The sequence below is a fragment of the Muscardinus avellanarius genome (assembly GCF_963383645.1).
Source record: "Muscardinus avellanarius genome assembly, chromosome: X".
Lineage (NCBI taxonomy): Eukaryota > Metazoa > Chordata > Mammalia > Rodentia > Gliridae > Muscardinus > Muscardinus avellanarius.
This window is the reverse complement of record NC_137792.1, coordinates 126,801,244-126,828,997: the sequence shown is the minus strand read 5'-3', so window position 1 is coordinate 126,828,997 and position 27,754 is coordinate 126,801,244. Positions and strand designations below refer to the sequence as shown.

At 37.1% G+C, this 27,754-nt stretch overlaps 1 protein-coding gene across 2 annotated transcripts in view; it reads right to left on the bottom strand.

Moving 5' to 3' along the window:
* The window catches only part of DIAPH2 (diaphanous related formin 2), a gene marked incomplete at both ends in the record, with an annotated part of 850,504 nt that overhangs the window by 300,543 nt on the left and 522,207 nt on the right, over positions 1-27,754 (bottom strand). For both annotated transcript variants that reach the window (XM_080719289.1, XM_080719290.1), the window contains one exon: positions 10,557-10,683. In XM_080719289.1, coding sequence (XP_080575415.1) covers positions 10,557-10,683 — 127 coding nt within the window. The remainder of the gene's footprint in view (positions 1-10,556; positions 10,684-27,754) is intronic.

The window sequence follows — 27,754 nt, the reverse complement described above, 5'->3', positions numbered from 1 at the left end:
ACTCTCACCATTAGTGAGTCCCTTAGCCTTAAATGACTAGCTGAGATGTATAGCTCTAAATGTATGTCTTATGAGGTATATATAAACTGTTATAATCAAAATTCAATTGGATAATTTTCAGTAATGCTATTTTTTCCATTTTAACTTCACTAATGAGCTGGGACAACTTAATAAGTTATTATTCTATCTTTGCAACAAGAAGGAACATCATCATATGATTATTAAATATATTGACTTGCTTTTACATTTTTTCATTTTTCAATTTATTCTCTATTATCCTAAGGTTAAAACCATAAAGAAAAACAGAATATGTTCATTAAAAAGCTGATAATTTGTTGTAATTTATAATCTTTATCTGAACCAGATTTCAACCAGATATATGCGAACAGACTTTTATAGAAAAATATACTAATCGTTTTATACATTATAAAAGTATCATGTCACTGAGAACTTTGTTAGAAGTGTATATTTAAAGAGTTTTATTTTTTAACGGTACTAGGGATTGGACTTAGGAGCATTCTGTTTTCAAAGCTACACCACTAAAACTTTTATTTTTTATTTTGAAACAGAATCTTGTTAAGCTCTGAGACTGGCCGTGAACCTGCTCCCCTCCTGTCTCAGCCTCCCAAGGACTGGGATTTCAGGCAAGTAACATCACACCTGGCTACTAAAGAGTTTTATTCACATTACTATTGCTGTCTATAACTACACTTGTTTAGCATGTCACAAATATCCCTCATAACTGAAAATACTTTAAGTAAATTTTAAATCAAAGTGATACAAATTCATAGATTATTACTTTATTTATGATCTCATAAATATAATAAATGGCCTCATCTTTACATTTATGGACAGATCTGCTATATGTTCTCCAGTATAAGTGAATATACGTATAAAATAACCATAACCATACTGGGTCATAAATTTTTAAGATTCATTTTGATTTATTTCTATTTAATATGAATAAATGTCATAGAAAGGTTTTGAATCTCTTAAAACTTAGCTTCTGGTGAGAATGATGAGAATCTGTCAGATTGAGGGTACATTTACTCTTCCAAACAAATTAAGTCCCATTTTATGTTCTGAAAAAAGGTTTCTTAGGTGAGTTTCTTGTGGCCCTAAAGTGTTTATGCACACTTTAACCAGGCCATATATTTTTCCTCCCTATCACCACCATGTACCAAATGTCTACCAATTCCATGAGCAATGTTTGAAAAATGTACTTAGAGTCTGTGTAATTTCAAATAAGCAAGACTCTCCAAATAGAAGATTTTTGTGCTAACATCCTAAAAAAAACATAGGCTCCATGCAGACAGCTTTTTAGAATGTGATTTCTCCGTATGGGTTTGCTAAGAGATAATTTTTTCAATACCTGCATTGGAAGTCAGAACATGAGACGGACTAACATTTGAAGCATGTGAGACTCCTTGGTTAGTCAAACTGAGGTCATGCCAGAATGATAAGCTAATATTCTCTATTTGCTTTCTAGAGTGCTAAGTTTAATATCATTATACAATAAACTCTAACTTATTTAAGTAAACATTTATTAAGTACTTAACTGTCTACAAAGCACTGTGCTAGGCTTTTTGAGAGTACTCAAAGATTAATAAGAATACATATCTGAAAAGAGTTTATAACCCAGTGTGCAAAGCAGGCATGCACATAAACAAAGTAGAGGCAAATGAGCAAGTATGATAATCAAAGTATTAAAATGTTATGAGAGCACAAGGGACAGGGAAATTAATTTTGATTGCTATGATTAGGGAAGGCTTTCTGGAGGAGATGGTGTAAATGAGCAGCTAATTTTTAAATTAGTTTACAATCCCTTCAAACAGAACATTTTTTCCCATTTGAGGGAGACCGGGAAGGAAGCAATAACATAGTTTCACAGGGAACAAATGCGGAATTCATCTCAGATTTAGAACCTTTGTGAGCTGAACAGCACAAGGCCTGGAGTCCAAAGGATGTAGATTTGGACGGCAGCCGTACGTCAATACTTATTACTTCTGTGATTTCAAGTGTACGGTTGATCCTTTCTAGCCTTCCATATTCAAAATTAAGTTTATCAAAATGAGGTAAATAATAGTACCTACCTCACAGAATTGCTTGGAAACAACTTAAGGGGGAAATACATACACACATGCATGCATGCACATACACATTGAACACGGCTAATCTGAAAATCTGAAATCTGAATTGCTCTAAAATCTGAAACCTTTGAACACTTATAATGACATGACAAGTGGAAAATTCCATACCTGACCTCATTTGGTGGGTCATAGTACAAATGTAGGAGACATGATTACTTTCAGGTTATATGTATGAGATGTTTATGAAACACAATCAAGTTTCATTTCTAGATTTGGGTACCAACACCAAGCTTTCTCATATTGTATATGAAAAAGTCTCCAAATTCAAAAAAATCAGAAATATGAAATTCTTTTGGTCCTTAACGTTTCCAAAAGGGATACTGAGCCTGTGGAATATGTGTGCGCTGTATATATCTTGCTAGCTTAGTGGCTGACACATGATATTTAGAAAGAGTAAAGAGACTCAATTTAACCAAATTCCCGAGTCCTCTTTTTCCGTAGGACCTCATCAGTGCGCTCTGTCCTTCGTCCTGAATAGTGCAATTTTGGCAAGAATTCTGCAGGGTCACTGTAGTTAAAATCCTCCACCCTTGCTGTCTGCCATTTGCCAAACCTGACCAAACTCCTGATCTCCTCAAACCAGACTGCCATTAGAAATAATACTGTCAAGCCGGGCATGGTGGAGCACGCTTGTAATCCCAGCATTTGGGAGGCTGATACTGGAGGATCGCGGTTAACAGACAGCCTCAGCTGAGTGAGGCCCTCTGTAACTTAGTGAGACCCTGTTTCAAAAAATAAACAATACAAATAGGGCAGGGGCTGTAGCTTGGAGGTTGAATGTCCCTGAGTTCCATTCCCAGACCCACAAAATAATAATAATAATAATACTGTCAAGTTGATTTACCAAGAATCCCCCTTATCTTTGACATCCCTTCTCAGTCATTTCCCACCCACTGGCCTCTGCTCTGTTCCATGGCTATGAATCCCCACTTCTCCCTGTGTTAAGAATGCAGTCCAGCTATACACTAAGGTGTCTCTTCTCCTTTTGTTAAGAGTTCCTTAATAAAATTTGCCTTCACCTCTCTAACTTCTTCCAATCTCTGATTATCTTTGACACTAATTTCTATTATTAATATGTTATTAGCATTTTATCACAAATGATCACACCTTCTATTTCAGTTCAATGTACAACCAATTGAAGCAAAATATCCCAATACCATAATGAAAGAGTGTGCCTCTTAAATAATGCTAAGAATATTACTTTCTAAAAAACCAGTATTCCCGTGTGTGTGTGTGTGTGTGTGTGTGTGTGTGTTTTACTGAGGAAAAAACCTAAGGAAATTCTCCACAGCCTCACTTGCTTTTATTTTTATTTTATTTATTTATTTTTTGCAGTACTGGAGGTGGAACCCAGGGGCATTCAACCTCCAAGCTATATCCCCAGCCCTATTTTTTATTCTTTATTTTGAAACAGGGTCTCACTGAGTTGCAAAGGGCCTCACTAAGTAGCTGAGGCTGTCCTAAAACCGTGATCCTCCTATCTCAGCCTCACAAATGCTGGGATTACAAGCGTGCGACACCATGCCCAGCTCCTCACTTGCTTTTAGTTGACTTAAAAAAACACTAATTTTGGAGGATACACATTTGGGCAATACATATTAATCTCCCAGGAGCTTCTCTGTAGATAATACCTCTGAAGCTTGGGTTATGATGATAACGGCTACTAGGTTCCTCTTTAAGGACCTGAAGACTACTTTTCTTGAAAATGCCGACTCTTCATCTGAGCCTGCAGATGTCCAGTAAGTGACTGGAACAGGGTGAACATGCTTGGCATCCCTGTTGTCATACTATGTCTCCATTTGGCTCTCAAACTTTGGGTCAGATTCTAGTCAGCGCTCCATGTAGACATATTGATCTTTTGAGAAATGTCTGTCTGAATTAGAATGAAAGGCTCACTGGCCTTAGACTTGCTGAGGCTCTCGTCCCCCTCGTTTAAAGCTCAAGACATCTACCAGCTGTTATGACCAAAACATCATCTCTCAGGTACTGTACTTCTGTGGGATGAGCTTCCAAATCCTGTTTGAATAACAGCTCCTGAAAACACTTTAGTTTTCAACATCTGTATTATCTCTGTTACTGGCCATGACCTTTTTCTTTTCTCTTTCTTACATACTCCCCTATCAGAGAAGTCCTATGAAAAAATCTTACTTTGAACTTCTGAATTTTCCGAGTTTGTGACCAGCACACATTAGAGTGTTCAGACAAAGAACCAGAAGTGTAAAAATTACCCTCTCGTCCAGTCTCAAATTCTCAAGTTTTCTTTAGAAGCCAGAAAATGGCCTATGTTACTACCTTCACATAGCAACAGCAAATATGACAAAAAGGCTTTATCACTGTTTGGTCAATTTTATACATTTGCTTTATAATCCAAAGTATGGCTTATAATCCTACTAAAACCTATCATTGGTAGGTTCTCAAAGATGAAAAGGATTGTGGCTGGACAATATGAGTTTTCTCTCTCTCTCTCTCTCTCTTTTTTTTTTTTTTTGGTGTGGTACTAGAGATGGAACCCAGGGGCATTCTTCCTCCAAGCTACACCCCTGCCCTATCTTTTAGTCTTTTTAAATTTTGAAACAGGGTCTCACTGAGTTACAAGGGCCTAAGTAGCTGAGGCTGTCAGAGAATCCTGGTCCTCTAGTCTCCGCCTCCCAAATGCTGAGATTACAAGCATGCACCAACACGTCCGGCTTTTCATCTATTTAAAATGATTCCCTTAGTTATAGAATACTGGGGCCTGCTTCAGCAATTTAGTGAGATCCTGTTTCAAAATTAAAAGAAAAAATAAAAAAGCACTAGGAGGTATAGCTCAGAGGTAAAATGGCCCAGGTTCAATCCCCAGTGCTAAATAAATAGTAAAACAAAAATTAGCGTGATGACCCTGTGCTGGATAGCCCACATCCATTCGGAGTTGTCTTGAAAGGACAATGCGCTTACTCAGTTACTTGATTTGTTACTACTTCAAGTGACTCTCCTTCACACTAGGAGGAAATCCCAGGTGTTGATAGTTAGTTGACAGGGTGTTAATGTCATTAACATTCTGTCAGCTCTTCTTGTCAATGTGTTAATGGTGCTCCTGCTGCTCAGTCTCTCCCTGTCCTCCAGTTGGGGAAATGATTTAGCCAGCAGTCAATCAAAACGCTAAACTGATTTTGGGCAATAGACAGCCCTGCCATTGACAAAATCTCTGTGAGTAAATGTGGCAAGAAATTTGTCAACAGGATATAAGCGCTAAGGTCAACATTGTTAATTTGCTCCCCTCCCCTGGACAGTCTGATGTTAAGAATGGATCACAACACACAGCTAAAAGGCTAAGAAGCTCTCTTTTAAGAATGAATTTATTTCCTGTCTGAAAAAGCAAGGCACAGTAAGTAAAACAATGATCTGAGTGTGTACGTGTGTGTGTGCGCGTGCGTGCATGTGAGAGAAAAAACCACATAAATATGAGAATTTAAGAATATGACAGAACAAGTGTTAGGCCTCAGAACATAATATTCCAAAGTAGAGTGCTTTTGAATGCCAAGTATTCTCAACTGAAGAAGAACGGAAATGCCACAGAAGCAAGAACATCTCACTGACCTTCTCCTGTCCTGTTCCTCGAAGCTGAAAGTGGAACACCGAATTTAGAATTCTCCTCCTCAAGCCATTCAACGTAGGAAGTTTACTCTCTGAGCTCCTCCCTTATCTACTTAAGACTCCAAGGTGACCGGCAGATGACCTGCCTCCTTTGGAGCGGGGAGAGCCATACAGAAACACACCAAGTGAGTTATTCCACTTACTAACATTATATCATATCACTTTTTGCCCAATCAGGTTACCTACAACTGTATACTTCTTCCATCAGACTTAGCATAAAAATAGATTTCTCTGGAATCTTTGTTCCGTAAAATGATGGTTAAATAAAATTCCTATTCTCTAGATATATCTTTTGCTGTAGGGGATATTAGCCTTCAACCTGGCAATGGGCAAAGAAACAATATTACTTTTTCTTCCCTAAATATTTTTCAGTCACACAACTGTCCCAGAAGACAAAAGCTGCGATGTCACATATTATTTCAGACCAAGTCAAAGAGAATACCTGATTAGCCAGGAGCCCATTCACTGTGCTCGTCCTCATCACTCTCAAGCATGGGTTATTTTCAAACAGTAGAAACAAGACGTGATCATGAACCTCACCCCACCAATATTCACAGTAGGTACCAAAACCAGACTGTAGACTTTCTGGTAACTTTAAAAGACTTAAAACTGGCATACATTTGAGGTGAATAAGCACTGACACTATGGCAAATAACTTTGTCAGTTACTGATGTTTCTGGATACAAACCTAGCTCACTACCTTAACAGGGATAACTGGTCAATTTTATCATCAGATATGGAAGATACTCCTCATTTGGTAAATGGAAATACTTTTAGAAGTTCAGGTAGGTAAAACTAGACAGTATTCTATACACAGAAGGCATTTAATAAAGGAATAGTAATTATCAACAATGTTTACTAAAAAACGAATAAAGGTTTCATTCTAATTAGATGTAACAAAAATGAACTAAAATATTCCAATACTATGATTGTAATGAGCATATTAGCATAATGAATACAGAAATCTGTGATTTATATTTTACTTAGGATTTTCCAATTTATGATTAAGTCAAATTGTGTGCATTAACACATATTCAGTATAAACTATATTTTGAATTTTTAAAAATCTTTTTCTGGGATAGCAATATTTGGTAATACGCCCTCTTGAAATGCTAGGCAGCTGCAACCAGACTCTGCTCTCTACCAGGCAATGAGGAAAATAAACAACCACTATTCTACAAAGTACTGTATTGGCAGTGTTTCTGCAATAACATTCCTAGTAACTTCCATGAGATATTCAACAGTAAGCTAATGTAGGTATTCTGACCTCTTTCAGGTGGGCTCAGCCGGGCTATGATGTTTGGCAGGTTAGGTGTACTAAATGCAATTTTGACTTATGTTTTTATGGAATTATCTGGACATGTCTTCATTGGAAATTGGAAGTCTTTGTCCCAAGAATGTTGTTTTATTTAAAGAAAAACAGGATAATAGCATTAATTCCCCCACATATTTTGGTACTGAGGATAGAACCCAGTAGCATTATTCCTCCAAGCTATAGTCCAGGACACTTTTACTTTTATTTCTTATTTTGAAACATGGTCTTCTTAAGTTTCCAAACTTGAGATAATGAAATAGAGAATGAAGACAAAACTCCAGATAGTGGAGGGGAAACCCCAGCAAAGCTAAAAAGGAAGGGTAGAAGAGGAAGAAGGCTGAGGTTGATTAATGAAGAAGCTACATTCGAATTCGAATATATATATAAGTGTGAATGTAGCGTGGTCAACCCGGACGCTCATTGTTGGGACGAGGAAAGGGGAGGTGGGGGGAAGGCAGCAAGCACTGTCTGAATGTATGCCTTTTCCAATATGATCCACATAAAAATCAAAAATTATAAGCATGGAAAGCAGGATATGAGAAAACCGAAATAAAGGGTGACCTAGTAAATATGTTAAGAAAAGAATAGACAACAAATTGTAGAAAGGAAAATGGTCACAAAGGTGACAAGTTTCCTTCTAAAAATCACTGGCTTCAAGAGGCTGGAAATAGCCATTCAACTACATTCATGAGAGAGAGCTCTACTTTTGGTCAATTCTGTTTTTTTAAATTATTTTAAATGATATGCATAATCACCACCTCTAGAATTGATTGTACCATTTTCCAGGCATCCTCTAAAAAGATAACCTCATGTTAATCAAGTTCCTGAAAAGATTTACATGATGAAATTTTTATAACTATAAGCACAGACTACCAATGCTTGGCTATACCCTTTTTTATGTGGTAAGAATAAATAAGGGCTTAGATTAGATGTCTAGATATAGCGTTTTATGTTTCCACACACATTTAATGGGTGGCTACACAATGCAAGGTGGTAGGCACTGTGGTAGACATGTGGCAATTAAATAAAATATGACCTCTGCTATGGCACAGGTAAATGCCAGACTGTCTGAAGCTCAAGGTCAATTTTTCTATCATTTGCATTGCTCTATTTTCATAGTTCCGCAAAGCCTAGCATATTGCAAGCCTTGAACAGATATGGTGAAAGAGTAAGGGTTAAGATAAGGTACCACTGGACATAGCTCCACGTGCGGACTTGGTGATGGTTCAACCTGCATATTGGTCAGTGGCATCATACCACTGCTGTTAACTACGGCCCTCTTGCTGTTTTTAAAGCCCAGTGGCATGAGGACACTCTTCGGTTTTGAGCTCACAGCTCTGATAGAGATATTACTGTTTCAGTAGGTAAGGTTACTTTCAGGACAAGCCTGTGCCTGTAGTTATTCAATTTATAGGGCCAGTGCCTGGAGCGAAACAATTTGTAAGAGGATAAAAACATCGGAAAGATCAGCTAGTACAAAGACTCCTATACTAGAAATGGATGGAAGCGTGGTTCTAATTGTAAAATTGGGTCATGTATCTCATAATCACAATTTTCTTCTCTTTTTGGATGGCCAGAAGGGTCGAAAAATATTAAGTAGGCACTGGAACTCATATAACATATGCATGATGGTTATATTTATTTTTTTCTCTTTCTAAAAGATTGAAACTCTCAATGAGTTCCCAAGAAGTCTTCCAGAACAAGAATAATTTGAGCAATATTTTTCTTTCTATATTGTATTCATTTATAGTTTTTAACCAAGTCAAGTCAATATTCTAACTTTTTCTATGAAATAAATTGCTGTATATATTATTTTGTTTTAAAAAATAAGATATGAAATGTAACAGCCCCATACATTTTAATATAGTTTTCAATCCCCTTGTGGACAAATAGACACACTTTAGTGCCATTTGAATAAAGAATAGCCGTTCATCTGTAACATACAGATACAGAAGACTCTGGATTTTCATTTCAAAGTGCTTAATTACCTGCATAGAGAAAAAAATAAAATAATGAGTCCAGGCCAAGTTCATAAGGGTTTGAAATTACTTTTCTTTTTCTAAATGAGCAACAAAGACTCACAGTGGCAAGCTGCTCTGTGGCCATAAGCCAACTATGGAAGAAAATATTCAAGAGAATGAGGGGATCAGTCAGCAAAATCCATGAAACAAGACCCAAAATCAAAAGGTGAAAAAAGAAATTTTTTGTTTCCAGTCAATGGACAATGTATCATGTTTGAATGAAAAAATCTTAATCAGCATTAAAATGAAACCTTTGTGTTAAGTATATCAATATGGGGCGGTTATGTAGTCCAATGTTCCAATTTATGTAAAGACTCAACATCATCAAAGTCTGTGCAATACAAAGTATTACTTTATAATCCAAAACACTAAGAATGGAAAATAATTTTAACATGAATCTAAATTAGCATTCTTAATTAATTTGGGTTCAGTACCATAACTTCTAAAGTTGGGGGCAGGGGAGAAAGCACATAAGAGAAGAAAAAGGCAAAAGGGTTAACCTTGAAACAAGGTGACTCCCATGTAGTTGTTGAAGGAATTTACTTATTATCAGATAAAGAATTTAGTTTTTATTTCCTCTAGAGATATAAAATGGCAAATCAATCTGCAGTTCAAGATATTTCTTTAAACCTAGAAGGAGGAGGATATGACTCTAACATTTGAAAACCAAAAAAAAAAAAAAAAAAAAAATCCCAGCTCTAATGTAGTTTATCTTTAGACAGCAGCTTTAACATTAAACAATTCAAGCTAAATGCTATTTCTCAAGTTATCTGTTTATATATTTCTATAATTTGTATGGTTATATGTAAAATAAAATAGGGTTTCAAAAATGTTTAGCCAAAAATGTTTAATGTTATACATCTATATATATATATGACAATTTCCTTAGATATATCACCTCCTGATCAATTCATCTATGTATCTACCCATGCAAATATTATCCTTCTTAGTCCTCTGAGTCCACTCATATTAGTCATTCTCTGATTGCCCTTCAGAATGGACATGTGACTTCAGAAAATGTATGCATGCACACCCTGGAAACATGCATGCCCACATGCAAAGAGAAAAGAAAAATCTCAGATCGGAACACATCTCCTTTAAATACTTGGTTACATAAGAAGACTCTTTGTTTTGCTTTAGGTCTAATCAAGCCTCATAAGACTTACCTTGCATATCTGTGGGCTTTCAAATGAAATTCTTCTTTGACAAATGGCAACCTTTTTCTGACCTAATTTTTCCCTTGCTTACTCTACCTGTTTCAAAACATCATGGAACAAAATTGATGCTGCTAATATAAAAACAGCAGACACACAAGTTCATCCAGAGAGTGTTATAGACCAGGAAATCTAGAATTAACCACAGAGTAAATAGGTAGATGGAGAAGCCAATGAACAAGGGGACTAACGAATAACGAACAGTCTTAAATAAATAAAGGATATCGTCATCTTTTCCACAAACTTATCATGTGGATTTTCCGCCTGGGGGAATTTCTTGATGTCCCGTTCCAGATGAAGAATTTGTTGTTCCATTGCTGCAAGGTTACTCTTGAGAATTTGATCTGAAACTGAAGAACAATATGCAAATTGTTTAGAGTACTGTGCCAGGCATTCCACTGACAACTAAAGACGGCAGCAGTTAATTTAACAGAGAATAGTTTCATGAAGTTGATTCACAGTTTCCTCAATTACTGCTTATAAAAACTCTACATGAAATAAATGATAATGTGTAATGTAATATACCGAATCACCGTGTTTAATATGAGAATGTCACCATTTCACTCAGCCCTTAGTTCAATTAACCCATTTCTATTTAAATTTATTGATGGAATTCCTAATATTTCATTTTTATAATCTAATTTGAAGATTAAAGAGAAACTAAGACTCAAAGAAACCTCACCTTATTAATGCATGATCTTGGCTCCGTAAGTGATTTAAGGTTAAATTATATGAAAGGATCAAATACTTTGCTTTTTTGTGGTTATATAAACCAACACCTATGCTAAAAGTTTCCATCACCTGCAGTTTTCATAATCGACAGAAATGTGGAACATAATTGTTGATACGTAATGAGAATTTAGAGCAACCTCCCATGAAAACATGCACAAGCACATCCACAGAGCTTCAGCACGCCCTTCAACACAATCACCAGTTGCTTTAATTACCCCTACCATGTTTCCACTTCTTTTTCTCTCATTGACAACTAATAATTTTAAGTATTAGATACAAACAGCTCCTAACTACACGCATATTCTTCAGATATCTTATGGTGACTTCCTTTCACAGAGGTACTTAAAAATCTTGTCGCTATTTTATAGATCCTCTACTACTGCATGGCTGTCGATTAGACACAGCGATGCACATATCACCATCAACAGCATCTGGCAGGATTCTATTTGAAGCGAAAAAGTAAGTGGTACAACTTGATGGGTAGGCAGCCTACTCGGTGACATAGGTTTTTAAATCCAGGCCTCTAAACAGTATTTTTTTTTCATTAAAGACTGGGAAATACAAGTAGAATAATATTACAATTCCTTTATTTAAAACAATTTTTTAGCCAGGCGTGGTGGCGCATACTTGTAAACCCTATGCTTGGGAGGAGGAGATAGGAGGATTGCGCAGGTTCAAAGCCAGCCTTGTTGGCTTAAGAGACCCTGTTTCCAAATAAAAAAGTATAAAATAGGTCTGGGAGTGTAGCCTGGAGGTAGAAGGGTTTCCAGGAACCCCAGTACCACCAAAAAACAAACAAACAAGCAAACAAAACCACAATTTTTTTCTCATTCAAAGACACATCAACATTATAATTAAAAATTCAAGGAACTTACAAAATCAACCACCTGGCAAATTTCAGCCAAAATATTCTGATATAAAGTCATTGCACACACACACACCTTTATAACTCAGCAAGAGGAAGTCATCTTAAATATACATGGAGGTTCGAGGGAATGAAAATCAAACAAACACCAATACTACAGATTCATTTTTCTATTAATCTGTCAGCTTAAATACCTCTGTTCAATTTAGTTCAACTTGTTAAGATCTGACAAAGTTGGGAATTAGTCTTTTGGGGAAGAGTACAAGAGTTTGTCTTGCCAAAAATTTGGTAATGGTCCAGTAATCACTGGTTGCTTTCCTTAAAGGATGAATTTGCTATGAAGAAAACCATCCTCTCTGCTTTTAAAATAGAATTTTTTTCACTTTGGTTTTGCCAGTATCTCTTTCCCTAATTATTCAATAGGGGAAAAACTGGACTAAAACAATGAAGGTATGAAATTACAAAGTTGCTTGTGTTCAGAGTACAGATAGGTGAAGAGGTTCAAAACACAGTACCCCAAAATATGGTACCGGCCATACTGAACATTTGAAGTGGAAGTGCTTAGAGAAAGGACAGGTTTGGAGGGGCACTTCCTGATGTGTCCCAGAAGTAGGTCACAAGACTCATGTACCGCATGCCCTCCTCCAGCCCGGAGAAAAGATGCACTGCGATCTGTGACGCGGAGAGACAGGAATTCTAACAAGCAGTCCCCAGTCTTTACACTTAGTCCATGTGATTTTTTCTATCATGCTTTTCCGAGAATGGACATTCTTCTTCCTCAAATCTATTATACAAAACACTCTCATCCAAGTGTTTCTCTGGGTCTTTCCTTCTGAAAGCTCTCATGTCATAGAAAACATAAATAATATTTAAATACAAAAGTAGTATTTAAATACACAAAACAATATTTAAATAAGTGAGAGTTAATCAAGATTTTTAGAACATCTAGGTGCCCTAATTTTACAAATCAAATCCTTAAAGTTTGAAAAATCTCTCAAAATCAAGACTTCAAATTCTCTTTCTTCATACCTTCATTTTTTGGTTTAAGTGATCTTCCATAATATTTTTACTTCAACCTGGAATTTGTGTGTGTGTATTTAAGTGTGTGTCATGCACAGTGCTCTGTATAGAACCTCAAAGTGATGCTGAATACTTTGACCTGAGACTAGAAGGCCTCAGAAGCAAGTTCTTTCCGACCTCCTGACTCTGTATCCCCAGAAGGAGAGTTACAGAAGCCAGTATTCTCCTTCCGCAGGTGGCTCACAGAAACTAGAACTCCTCCTACCCCCGAGCAACTCCTAGTGATTGCAAAGTCCTTCTGCTCATACCGGAGACGAAGGAACAGCACTCAGAGAGGCCAAGGAGAAACCGGGTCGGGCACAGCAAGCTTACTGACTTTCTCCTACTATATCATATCCTTGTCTGAGTCATATTTCCACAGTGCTGTCTACTCTTCATCAAAGCTAGGTTTAATAAAGGACACTTTTCCTTGGGCCTTTGGGTCTTTACTGTGGAAGGACCCTAATGTCTTGCAAATGCATTAATTAAATAAATTTGTGATGAGCTGGGCATGGTGGCCCACACCTGGAATCCCAGTACTTGGGAGGCTGAGGCAGGAGGATAGCAGGTTCAAGGTCAGCCTTGGCAAGTACTGAGACTCTCAGCACCTAGTAAGAACCTGCTTCAAACAAAAAATAAAATAGAGCTGGGTGTGTAGCTCAGAGGTAGAATGCCCCTGGGTTCAATCCTTAGTAACACACACACACACACACACACACACACACACACACACACACACGATGTTTTCCTTCCGCAGAGAATGTTGACCATGACTCCTATAATAGGCATGGAAATGAATCACGCCCATTGGGCCCCATGCAACATAATGGCAAGATAAATATCCATGCTCACCACTGAGCTTCATACCTGATACATAACACATTTGATTCACTAAATATGTATTTTCAAGAGGTTTTGGTTCACATTTAAAGTTATGTTGATTACTGCAACTAATAGTATAGAAAGAGGTCAGATACGATCATGATGGGTAAAAGAGATCAATTATTACATGAATACAACAAGAAAGCAGGAAGTTGAAATCTGCCTAGTAATAAATATAGGAGTGAGGGGTTACAGGAGGGATGTAGACAAACGGGAAAATAAGAAACCATAGATGAGCAAATAACGTGACCTAACTGAGGGGGATGTGAGCGGGGAAGAGGGAAATTTCTAATGTACATGACGTACATTCATATACTTATCAGAGTCAGTCAGTAACATTCTGAGAAGGAGGGAAGGGGGAGGGGATGAAGTAGGAATTGGCGAAGGGCTAAAGAAGTGATGTGTGGATGTGTGCCTCTGCTACCTTATACCCCATTAAAATGTATGACTACAGTGCACCAATAAAAAATTTGAAAAATGAAATGGGATAAAGAAGAGAAGTGATGAACATCCTTTTTATTAGGCTCTTACTCTTCTAATGGATTATTAATATTGTATCTAAACAAAACACAAACATTTGGAGAATCTCATAATCTGGGAGTTCGATCTTGCATGCAAATTTATGGTGGTGTTAATCAATCAAACAATACCACTATGTAAAACATTGGTTTATTCGTAGCACTGGGAATTGAACCTCGGGTCCTACGTTTGCTATGTAAATGCTGTAACACTCATATAAATCCACAGCCCTTTTGATTTTCATTTTTTTTTAATCTCAGATAGGGTTTAGCTAAATTGCCTGGGCTGGTTCAGACTTTGGATTTCTCCTGATCAGCCTCCTGGGTAGCTGGGATCACAGGCATATGACTCTGGACCTAGCCCAAATGTTTATCTTCTCATGGGGTATGATGTTATCTTTGAGTATGAAATGACATTACAGGGAATTTGGACTGACCTCTCAAACTGAAAATCTCAGGTTACATAGTATGATAGACAATGTAGCCTAAGGTAGACCTTGAGTGTGGGGTTGTGATCCCAGAAAAACAGGCACTAGAGAAAATATATTCAGAGGGAAAAAAAAGAAATAGGCATGAAGAAAATGGAAGAAAGTAAATATAAGAAGGTAAGCTACAGAACAGGCCACAGCTTTACAGAAACATACATGGTGTCTCAGTATGTTAGATTGTGTCCATAGGATTGATTTGTAGGCATGCAATTTATATAGCTCAACATGGACCCATGCTTAGAAGAGCCCTGCATGTGTTTAATGCTTTGCAGCCAATATTTTGAAACTCTTTTTAATATTACCAAATATCACACCAAGAGCCTGGCTGAGGAATAATTGTGTTGAGCTTAGAGAAGAGGGTGATAGCAAAAAACACGTACCCGGTAACTTGAACATGACATCTACAGTGATCTAGAACAGAGAATACCAGCTATCCTAAGTGTATTATTTCATATTTTACACTTAGCATAATTATGAAATATTTGTATTTAGTCCCTAATCAAAATCAGTCTATTTGAACCTACCCATTAGTTCTAATTTTGCCTTTTAGTGAAACAGATTAACTCTACTCTATTGTACAGGAAAAGTATCAGTTGCATCTTCTTAATCTATTCAGGCGATAATCAGGTTCTTCAGTGAGTCCTTTGTGGTATAAAAGTCATCACTTAATATTTATCACACATACTTTTATTGGTACATTGTAATTATATATTATAGTGAGATTTATAGTAACACAAATATGCATGCAAACAGAAATTGGTGTTTTTTCCACTGTATCCCACCCAGCTCTCCCCATATTTTCAATAAACAATATTTACTGAGTGCTAAAAATGTGTTAGACATTATTCTAAGTAGTTTTAAGAATTAAAACATCTAATCATCATAAAATTCCACTATTTGCTCATAAAGATGTCTCCTGGGGAAACTGTAAATGTAAAGATGTGTCTCTAGAATCTGTATGTCCAGCACTTGAAATTAATTCTGTGTTCTTTATCACCCATTGGAACATGGGAAGGTGACTCACATACGTAGCTGTGTCCAAGTTAAAAGCAGCAGGAACAAGAGCTAACGTCAGTCAGACCGACCATCAGTTAGGTTACATTAGGACAGTGAGTGAGCTTCTCTAGGCCTTTGTTTCCCAGTTTGTAAAATGAAGATAAGAATACCTCCCCTACAGATGTGTCATGCAGGTTAAATGATTTAGTACATTTACTTGATACATAACAGGTAATCTATAAATATTCATTTCATATTCCATTATTTCGCCCTTTACATCCTACCTCCCATCAAATGAATTTTGTGTAGGTGCCTTCAAGAATTAAACAATTTAGAAGCAATCTAAGGAAGGAGGGAGAGGATGAGGAAGAAGGAAGAGGAAGAGACAAGAGCCGATTAAGCATTTTCTACCTGCTATCCACATCGCGTTCTAATTTTATTTAATAACTGTTTTCTTTCTAATCATGAGAATGAAGCAGATTGTGTTTTCTCTTTGTAGATTTTTACAAGGTACATGGAGTTTTAGGTCTGGGAACCAGTGACAATTATAACAGTGAACATACAATCTGTTAAAAATATTAGGAAGTTTAAATTTTAAAGATTATTCTTGGAAACTAAAGGCTGTTACAATAGTTTATTTTCCCAGGAGACATTTATAAGTTAGTTATTTTTTATTTCTAGGCTTGTCTAAAGAATAACAGACAAAATATTTTTAAAGTGTTAGAAAAGAATTAACATACATTTACCTGCCTACTGGCCTTGAATATACTGCTTCAGTCTATTGAAGGAGTCCAATAATGTTATGATTAACTATTTAATTAGCTCTTAGTCTACGCAACATTTTATACTTATTAGCAGTTGGTGTGTGTGTGTGTGTGTGTGTGTGTGTGTGTGTGTGTGTGTGTATGTGTGTATGTGTGTGTGTATGACTCAGAGAAGACAGTGAAATAGGGAAATTATTTTCAATGCAGGTGTCAAGGAGCTGAGGGTCCTTGGAGCACCAAGAATCTTTAAGTACCAAAGTGGGCTAGGAATGCTTTCTTCTGCACAGCCTCAGCCTCAGGGTATATTTCTGTGCCTATCATTATATTCATTCCCTAATATAAATTAGGGAGTCCTTAATGACAGTGCAAACATTTCCTATCTAAGTAAATTCCCACTACAGGCATTTTCAATGACTGATTAGTCAGTCTGGTGACACTTTCATTTTTTTCTCTCATTTCATTTTTACATCTGCTATTGAATTACTGAATCTGAATTATAACACTAAAAATTAAATTATAGCTATCGGGTTTTTTATTATAGCTTTCTTTCGTGTACTCCATAAATAACCTTTTAATCTTAATATACTCTCTTGAGTTGTAGGCAGGAGAAACTTTTCTCACAAGTCTTATTTCAGTTGAAAACGATACAAATGCTTTTTGCCTGGCTTCAAGGAAATACACGATAGTGGCCTATCTTCATTCAAAACATCTTCTTGTGGGACTGGGGCTTTGGTTGAGGGGCATTCTACCACTGAATTAAACACACAGCCCTTTTGATTATTTTTAAAACAGGATCTCCCTATGTTTCTGAAGTCAGCCTCGAATGTTCCATCTTCTTGCCTCAGTCTCCCAAGTAGTGGGATTGTAGACGTAGGTCACCATGCCCAGATGAAAACATTTTAAGTCGTATTTTGTCTTTACTTCATGATTTTAAGAAAAATAAAGTTTAAGATAAATATTTTTTCTCAGTACTGGGGCTGGAAGCCAGGGGCATTCTACCTCTGAGCTACACCCCCAGCACCATTTTTATTCTTTATTTTGAAACAGGGTCTTACTAAGTTGTGCAGGGCCTCAGTAAGTAGCTGAGGCTGGCCGCGAACTGCGATCCTCCTGTCTCAGCCTCCCGAATGCTGGGATTATAAGCATGTGCCATCATGCCTGGCTCTAAGATAAATATTTTAAGTGAGAGTTTGAGTGGAAAGACTCTTCAACTATGTATTATAAAAGGGAATATGCATTTAAGAAAAAAAAGTCACAGCACTCTGGTGATGTTCTCTAAACTGTATTCAGAATGTGTAATTTGATGCAAATATAAAAGATTTTCCAGGAATTTGCAGATTTTCACTGAATTAAATATTAATTCTATCCATTTACAAAGAAAAAGAGCACTTCTTCCATCTTTGCCTTAAGAAAGGCCAAGTAAAATTTACTCCTGCATGTCTATATGCCTTACTAGATCCAAACAGGGTTATAAACACTCTCTAATTTTAACTGAATACTTTGGTTGAAGAATTAGTATCAGCTGAAGAGTACACGAATAAAGTGACTCACCTAGAAACCTCAGGAAAAAAAGAAAAGGGACGTTACAAGCACCCTGAATACCAGTCATTGTATTCTCTCAAGTGCACTCATAAGTTAATAGTTTCATTTTATATGAACGCTATGAAAAGGAAGCAAATATATTTATACAATAACAACAGCAAAAGCTCATTGCTACAGGCTTCTCTGGGCTTTAAAGAAAATAAATGGTAAATGGCACCCAAATTAAAAAAGATCATTATATGATAATCCCATCATTCGGGAGGCGGAGACTGGAGGATCACGGTTCGCGGACAGCCTCAGCTACGTAGTGAGGCCCTCTGCATCTCAGTGAGACCTGGTTTTAAAATAAAGAATAAAAAATAGGGCAGGGGGTGTAGCTTGGAGGTCCAATGCCTCTGGGTTCCATCCCCAGACCCCCACAAAAAATCATTATAACAAAAATAGACATCTTAGAAAATGACTCATTCTTAGGAGAACAAAAAAGTTGTACAAAAGATACCTTAACAGGACATGCAAGTTAACTAGCATTCTTATTAAATTATATTTTTAAATGTAGGACATCAACTACAGATGTAGCTCACTGGTAGAGCACTTGTCCAGCAGATGTGAGGTTCTAAGTTTGATCCTCAGCACCATAAAAATAAATGATTTAATAAAATAAAAATATAGATACATGTCCAAAAGCCAGATGTGGTGGCGCATGCTTGTCATCCCGGCATTTGGGAGGCTGAGACAGGAGGATCATGGTTCGCGGACAGCCTCAGCTACTTAATGAGGTTCCTTGCAACTCAGTGAGACCCTGTTGCAAATTAAAGAATTAAAAAATAGGGCTGGGGGTATAGCTCGGAGGTAGAATGCCCCTGGCCTCCATAAGCAGTACTGCAAAAAAAAAAAAAAATCGATATCCAATATGTGTTCACGAGTGCCATCATCTTCTCCGCTCGCATGTGCCCTTGAGGGGGAGGTGCAGTCTTCCCACACTGCATTCATAGTATAGCCTGAATTGATGCTAACAGCAGAGGAACTTGAAGGAAACATGAAAAGGGCATTGCATGGCTTAACTCTACACACTCAGTAAGCACATTTCAACACTGAGTCATACAAGTGCAGACGTTCTAGTGTGAATGTATTTTCTGTTTTTTGTTTTGTTTTGTTTCTGTGGCACCGGGGATGAAACCCAAACCAGAGCCATTTTATCTTCAAGCTACACTCCCAGCCCTATATTTCAGTCTTTTTTATTTTTTGAAACAGGGTCTCACTGTGTTGAGAAGCGCCTTGCTAAGTAGCTGAGGCTGTCTGCAAACCATGATCCTCTGGTCTCAGCCTCCCGAATGCTGGGATTACAAGCATGCGCCACCATGCCAGGCCATGTATTTTCTTAAGAATCAAGAAATGGGACTGGTAACACAAAGGAAACAAACAAAAAAAAACCTTACCAACAAGTACTGTGAAGTATGGCTAAAAGACAGCTGGGGTAGATAAGGAGGTTCAGCATGTTTGAAGCCCTGTAAATAATGATTTGCAATAAAAAATTCTGTAGCCCGACCACTGAACCCACAGCTGTGGACAGCTGCCTGTGAAGAATCACACTCCTCTCACCTGCTGTCTCTTCTGCAACTGTTATTCTGCCTGCAGCAAATACTATGTGTGAATTTTATAATCAAAGCCTCCAAAAAACAAACTGAAATCTCCTGCTCTTGTTGACAGAGTTTGCTCAAGGCCAGGATTGGGAAGTTCGTATGTGAGCCGAAGCTTCCAGAAAACAATGTTGCATATAGTGTGGTTGGAATAACTTGTTCTCGTCGTGGGGAGAATAAGCTTCATCCAACAGAATCTTTCTCCAAGCTCATTTGTTTTCTTTGTAAGGACAGATCCTCCACCACCATTCAAATTGTAACGGGTCAAATCAAGTCCTTATCCAGGGGAGATTAGACCATCCTGAATTGTCTTCCCCTGGAGAGTTGATTTAAATGGTTGAAAATAGCATTCTTCGCAATAAAAACTAGCTCCTTGGAGCCTTCAAATGCTGCTAAATCCCTTCTGACAATCTCATACTAATGTAATATGAAATGCATTCTTCACTCATCTTGGAATTAGAATGCTAATGGGAAAAGTGAGCACTGTCAAAGGGAGCTCCTTAATATGACAATAAAGGGGCTTAAGAATTAATTAGTAAAATTATGGAAAAATAAAGGCTATGGAAGCTGTTGACTAAGACTAGAAGGAATAGATATCTTAGCTTAAGACATCTTAAATTATAAGCTTGTAAAATTTGCAATTTTTTTTTTCGGTACTGGGGATGGAACCAGGGGGCATTCTACCTTTGAGTTACACCCCCAGCCCTATTTGCTAAGTAGCTGAGGCTGTCCAGGAACCCCTATCCTCTGATCTCTGTCTCCCAAATGCTGGGATTACAAGCGTGCCCCACCATGCCTGGCTCTTAAAATTTGGAATTTTGAGTATATGTTTCTAATTGAGTAAATATTGAAAAAATCACAAAGAAAAAAACGTAGAAATCATTAAATATCTGAAATTCACTACTGCCAAAGTTCCTTTTCTCCTAGTACTAGAGATTAAACTTCCATCCTGCTTTTTATTTTGAGCCAAGGTGTCCCTTTGTTGAGGAGGCTGGCCTTGAACTTGGGATCCTCCTGCACCACTGTGCCCACAGTGACATGCTTCTGGAATAAGCATTCAGAAATACCTATGATCGAGCAGTCATATTATGGTGACTTTACTGGTGTGTCCTTATTTCTGGTCTGTAAGATCCTTAACAAGCTGTGATAAACCATTTGAATATTTTCTTTCACATGCTTTTTGACAGGAATGGCATACATGGCATAGCACCTTCCTGCATAAAGCTATAATAATACATTAACTCATGTTAGCCTTCTTGGTTATAACTTTTGTGATCATGGCCAAAATATCCATGAACTGTACTCCTGAATACAACAGGGAAATGAGTAGGATGATACAGTTTGGCATAGCTATTCTAACAGGTGATAAGAGTTTTTCTGGAGAAATTTAATACATAGGTATATTAAAAAAAAATCCACTCCTTTTTACTCTCAATTGAATGTGGGCTGCCATGACATCAACAACATTCCGCTGAGGTCATAATGCTACAGACATTACAGTTCATTCCATGTCAGTGCTGCTTGTATTACCAATTACTCTGCTGGTGGGAGTTACAGGTTAGGGAAAATAAACATGGAAGAGTAAACCAACCCCATGGTTTTATTTATCTTAGTCATTTACTGATGGTGGATACCAGTAGCATTACTATATATGCAGAAATAAGAGTTTGTCAATACAAACTAAAGCAATTATAGGCATATAAGTGCAATGCTTTCCTAAGTTCCTCACCACAGAAATCGGTCACTGAATAAAGCAGGGCTTCATTAGTTGTCCGGGAATTATCATTTCATGAATCTACTCTACTTTAAGTACCTTTGCCTAGTAACAAAACAACGCATTTTAAAAAAGTGATGAGGTTTCAGGGGGTATGTGGGGGCTTTCTAGGACGTGATAAGGAGTTTAGGTGGCATACTAAGTGTAGTGAGAAAATACTGAACAACTTTTAATGTGGAGAAATTAATTGAAAGTATACTTTTAAAATGATAACGACGACATGGTGGTATAGGTCGGTAATCCCAGATACTTGGAAAGCTGAGAAAGTCAGAATGCAAATTTGAGGTCAGCCTGAGAAACTGAGTGAGACCCTGTCTCAAAAATAAATAAATAAATAAATAAATAAATAAAAAGGCTGGGAAAGTAGCTCAGTGGGAAAATGGCTTACCTAGCAAAGGGAAGTCCCTGGATTACATCCCTAGACCCAAGAAACCAAAAATCAACTCTAGCAGCTATGTGGAAAACGGAAATAGGGAGAAGAGTAAGGAAACAACTGCTTGAACCTAGGTAAGGAATTACGGCAGCTTAGATTAGGGTGACCAAAGATGGCTGCGGTGTGTAAGAGGTAGAGCTGGTTGGACTTGAAGCAGAGAAACATTAGCAATCAGGCAAAGGAATCAATAAGAATGATTCCTGGGTCTCTGGCACCAACAACAGACAGAGAAATCTGGAGGGGAGGTTTGTGAGGAAAGGTCAAGGGTGAAACTTTAGCCCTATTAAAGTTTCAAATGTATGAAACATCCAAGTTGAGATTTCAAATAAGCAGCTGAAGCCAATGAACAGAATAGAGATCTGAGCTGGACACAGCAAGCGCCAATGTGCTTGGCATAGATTTTACTTCAGAACAGTAACATTGTTTGATTACATTGCTATGATAAAATTTAGACTGCATTTCGTTTTCTAGTTAAAAAAATCTAGGTAATAATTCCTACATCCCTGATCCATTTCAAGTGTGAACATTTCTAAATGTTGGTTAAGGTCATTTCCTCTGGGCGTTGCTTGTAATTTATTCCTGCTTTTCTTCTTACTCTGCCTTTCCATGAGTTACTCTAAACTTGTACAAGTACCATGGGTATTTCTAGTAAGATGTTTTCCTCCCTCCAATGTCTTCCTGTTATATTTTAGAAATAAATGGTGCCAGTAAGAACTATAATGCTAATTAGATTTTGGAGATAAAAGGAGTTCATTAAATAAAAAATGCAAACCCCATAAACTAGGAAAACACCTGAAGGAATTTCACCCCAAAGAGGATGAGAAACTTGAAAGACCTGATTATTTTTCTTTCACAGAACGCATAATTGACTAATAAGAATATCAATATAATTTCTTAATACAATTAATATTGATATAATGAATATTAATATTATCATATTAATAATAATTTAGAAATGTAAGCGAAATAGGGTGTTTAGCGAATAATACTCAATGTAGCATCCTTGTTTGTTCCTTCTCACTGGCCTACTTGAGATATCCAATATCATGTCCTCTTCCTAGTTAGAATTCAACAATCTTTTTTAGGATATATGAATTTCTCCCTTTCCACAATGGAGTTCTTTAGCCATTGCAATCAATTTCTGAATTCCTTATTGGTGAAGTGTTCGTTTTTTAAGACAAGGAGCAATGCTTACCTGTATTTTAACCAAATTTGAATACTACGGTTACCACTATTGAGTAGATGGAGATGCTGCACATATCTGCTTTTATTCCAACATTTGTTACTATTTTCTTTGTTGTTGCTCTGGATGTAATAGAGTGCTTTGATAAGCTCTCCTCTTTCAAGAATCTAAATTTCTATCAGTTTCAAAAGGTCCATCATCATCACACTGATGAGTTAGCAAAGGATGCTTGCTACTGTACCCTTAAGTGTGTGTGTGTGTGTGTGTGTGTGTGTGTGTCACTGGGGACTGAACCCAAGGACATTGTACCTCTGAGCAACACCCTCAGCCTTATATTTTATTCTTTATTTTTGAAACATGGTCTCACCAAGTCATGGAGCGCCTAAGTAGCTGAGCCTGGCCCAGAACCTGCAATCCTCCTCCTGTATCAGCTTCCCGAGTACTCTACTACTGAGATGGATCCCAACCCACAACACAAGCACATACACACATACAAACACATTTTTTTTCTGAGACAGGATCTCATTAAGAAAATCCCATGCATTGATACAAAAGGAGTTAAAGTGATTAGAGGAGGTAAGGTATACATGCCTCTTCATCACAGAATCTAGCAGATTATAGAACTAGGTGCATCCATTTTAGCTTTTTGTTTCTTTTTTATTTTTATGCTATTATCATCTACAGGTTCAATATATATATAAAGCCCTTCAACATATGACTTGCATCGCTCTATCTTGGGTTTTCATTTAATGTCATTCTGCCCCATTTACTCAATGCTCTTAAATTGTCACTAAGGAACTATTACACTCGTTGCCTGTCCCTGTCCCTTGGTCACATTTCCGGTGCCCGAAATCTTCCCAGCAATTCTGCCTATAAACTTCCGTCTTATTTAGCTCATCTCTTTTCAGAAGTTTTTCGTGATCTTCTAGATGTACTTTTGCAGTGTACCTTGACTCATACAAGTTCCCTGATACTTTTGATTTTTAGAAGATTTTTCCACTTGCATTATAATACGATATATAATTATTTCCTTCATGAGAATTTTAATCCCTTGAAGCATAAAAATAAAACTTAGGGGTAGGGTGTAGATTAGCAGTAGGGTTCTTTGTGTGTGTGTGTGTGTGTGTGTGTGTGTGTGTGTGTGTGTGTGTGTGTGTTTGTGGTACTGGGGGTGGAACCCAGGAGGTTTTCTACTGCCAGGCTATACTCGCAGACCTATTTTTATATTTTATTTGGAAACAGAGTCTCATGAAGTTGCTGAGAGCCTCACTAAATAGCTGAGGCTGGCTTAAAACTTGTGCGATCCTCCTATCTCAGCCTCCCAAACACTGGGATTACAAGCGTGCGCCACCATACTCAGCAGCAGTAGGGTTCTTGACCTAGCATATATAGGGCCTTGCCACACCCCCCAGGACTGCAACAAACAAATAAATGAATAAACAAGCATTAAACTATAAAATAGCCTGGCATGGTGGCACATGCTTGTAATCCCTACGCTTGGGAGGCTGAGACAGGAGGATCGCACAGGTTCGAAGCCAGCCTCAGCTACTTAGTGAGGCTCTCAGCAACTTAGTGAGACCCTGTTTCCAAATAAAATATAAAATAGTTCTGGGAGTATAGCCCGGAGGTAGAAAGCCTCTGGGTTCCACCCCTAGTACCACAAAAAAAAACCACTATAAAATAATATTTAAAAGTATCCCATTGCTCAGCCTCTAACACTATACTTGCTATACATAAAATACTTGCTAAGTTTTATTTGAACCAAGACAAAAATCTCTCTGTGTGCTTATTTAAAGATGTAAACCACCCTATATTTCTGAGTGTACAGTTATAAGTTCTCTCATACAATGCTAAAAGTTAAAGAGAAAATTCTTTTCCAGAAAGAATTAACCACTTAAGAGGCCTACAAATATTTATAACCTTTGTCATACTAACAGCAGTTACAAACTATCTATATGAAAAAGCTTTTTGAAAGAGAAACCAGAATTTTTCAACAAAGAAATTCAAACAGCCATGTTTAGAGTAGTAATAAAATAATATAATCTAGGTGATCAGCAGTAAGGGGATGATTAAATGAAGCTTTTAGAACAATAATATGAAAGATAATGATACAGAGGTAAGAGTGAAATTCATGAAACTTTTAATAACAGAAAAATACTTGTGATTTCATGTTAACTGAAAATATCATCATATGAAAGTATATATACGGTGTGATCTTCATGTGATTGCACTGTTTTTAATAACCTCTTTCTTTTTTTCTTTTTAAAAATTTTATTGATGCACTATAGTCATATATCTTAATGGGGTACAAGATGGTAGAGGCACACATACACACATCATTCATTTAGCCCTTTCCCAATTCCATCTCAGTTCCCCCCTCCCCTCTTTCTCATGTTTGGCTTAGTGACCGACACTGACATGTTTGTGAATAATCTTTTTCTAATGATAAGAGACTCCTTAGATATGAAAGGTACCTCCATATCACAATTAACATGTTAATGCTGTATGTTCGAAAATTTTTGGAGTAAGGATGAGCTGATAGACCACAAAGAAGTGAACGGATCTCTTTAAATGTATAGGGAAGTTATCTGAAGCAATATCTACCCTTTCCCCCTAAATAACATCAGATATATATCATATTCTATGTATATGAATGACCTAATTGGTTTTCTGTATCCAAATAAAGGTCTGAACTGTGTTTTGTATAATTGTCAAGCTACTGAAATATGTTACTGAAAAATCCTTTCACCCTAACAAAAATGGATAAGACACAAAGGGCTACAGAAACTTTTGTGTAAATTAATGCCAAGTAGTCTTGAAAATCATGCAAAAAATGGCTATTAAAAATTTTTATTCATCTTAACAGGTGGGGAAATACCAGACTATGTAAAAATGAACCGAAAGCTCTAAGACTTTCAAGTGTTCTAGCAAATATATATATAAGCACAGATAAGCATATATTTTGGTCAAAGCATATGTGAATTTTTCAAATGTCTAGTTAGTGATCATGAAAGACGGACAGACAGACAGAAAGGTCAAACTGGTCCCTTATACAAGTTCTATAAGATGATAATGATGATAATGCCTTGCATATAGTAGGTATTAAAATATAAATATATATATGTGTATGTATGTATGTATGTATGTATTAATGGCTTTGCTAGTCTAGATCAGGGGCTGAGAAGCTACTGCCCATAGGAAAATCTGGCTTAATGTCTGTTTTTGTATTGCCCATCAGTAATGAATGCTTTTTACATTTTTAAGTGGTTAAGAAAAAGAACAGTATTTTCTGACACATGAAAATTGTATGAAATTCAAAATTCAGTGTCCACAAATTAAGTTTTACTGGAATATAGCCAGATTCCTTTGGTGACATATGGCCTATAGCAGCTTTTGCACTACCAAGGCAGACTTGAGTCCTTGAAACAGGGAGTCTATGGGGTCCTTAAGGCCTAAAATATTTAATATCTGAGCCATGTTCTAGATTCATAAAAATGCAATCTTGGGAGGGACATCAGCAATTTCCTTGTCCAGATTTCTCAAGAGGATATGAAAGCAGGGCAAAGGGAAGAGTGAACCGCCCAGGAATGCACAACCGTATCCTTGGATTGCGGGTTCTTCTATAAACACGATGAAAGCGAGTCTCTGTGTATAGTCAGCGTCTATCTTCCTAGGGGTAGAATGCATACTGTAAGTTCTATAATGTGGAGTTGATAATATATGTTCATGTTCCTGATTTATCAGTACAATGCATTTTATAGTTAATACAGTACCTCAGACAGGATCAAGATATCCCTGAGAAAATCTGCTTTAAACATCCTCAGATTAAATAAAGAATATATAAAGATCACAGACCCATACAGATACTGAAGTTGAATCCAGGATGGCAATCAGTATAAGCAAAAATATTGGCCACTGAAAAGCAGCATGGAATTCCATCTCAAGGGCCACATTATCACAGCAAAATAACAGAGAAACCACAATCAAATTCTCTATCGAAATCAAATTCACTATTATTCTTTTATCTTCCTTTTGGACTTTTCTAAAGATATAATAATTGATTAAAACATATCCTATATTACTGATTTGTCTTGGGGGGGATAGCAGGGATTGAACCCAGGGTCATTCTACATCCAAGCTACACTCCAAGAATGTTGTGGGGTGGGGTACTGGGATTTAACCCAAGGACACTCAGTCCTTGAGCTATATCACTAATCTTACTTTAATTTTATTTTGAAATGACCTTGCTAAGTTTCTGAGGCTGGCTGGGAACCTGTGGCCCTTCTATCTCAGCCTCCAAGAAACAGGATTATAGATGTGTGCCACCAGGCTCCAGGCCCTTACCCTTTTAATATTTGTTTTTGAAATAGGTTCTCGCTACAATGACGATGGTCTCAATAAGTTGCTGAGGTTAGTCTCATACCTAGGATCTTCCAAGTATTAGGGCTATAGGTATGTGTGATCATGAGTTATACATGGTTTGCGTACGTGATCTCTATAGTTATCATGGTCTTTAAAATGACACTCTCATAAATTTCAGGGCAGAAC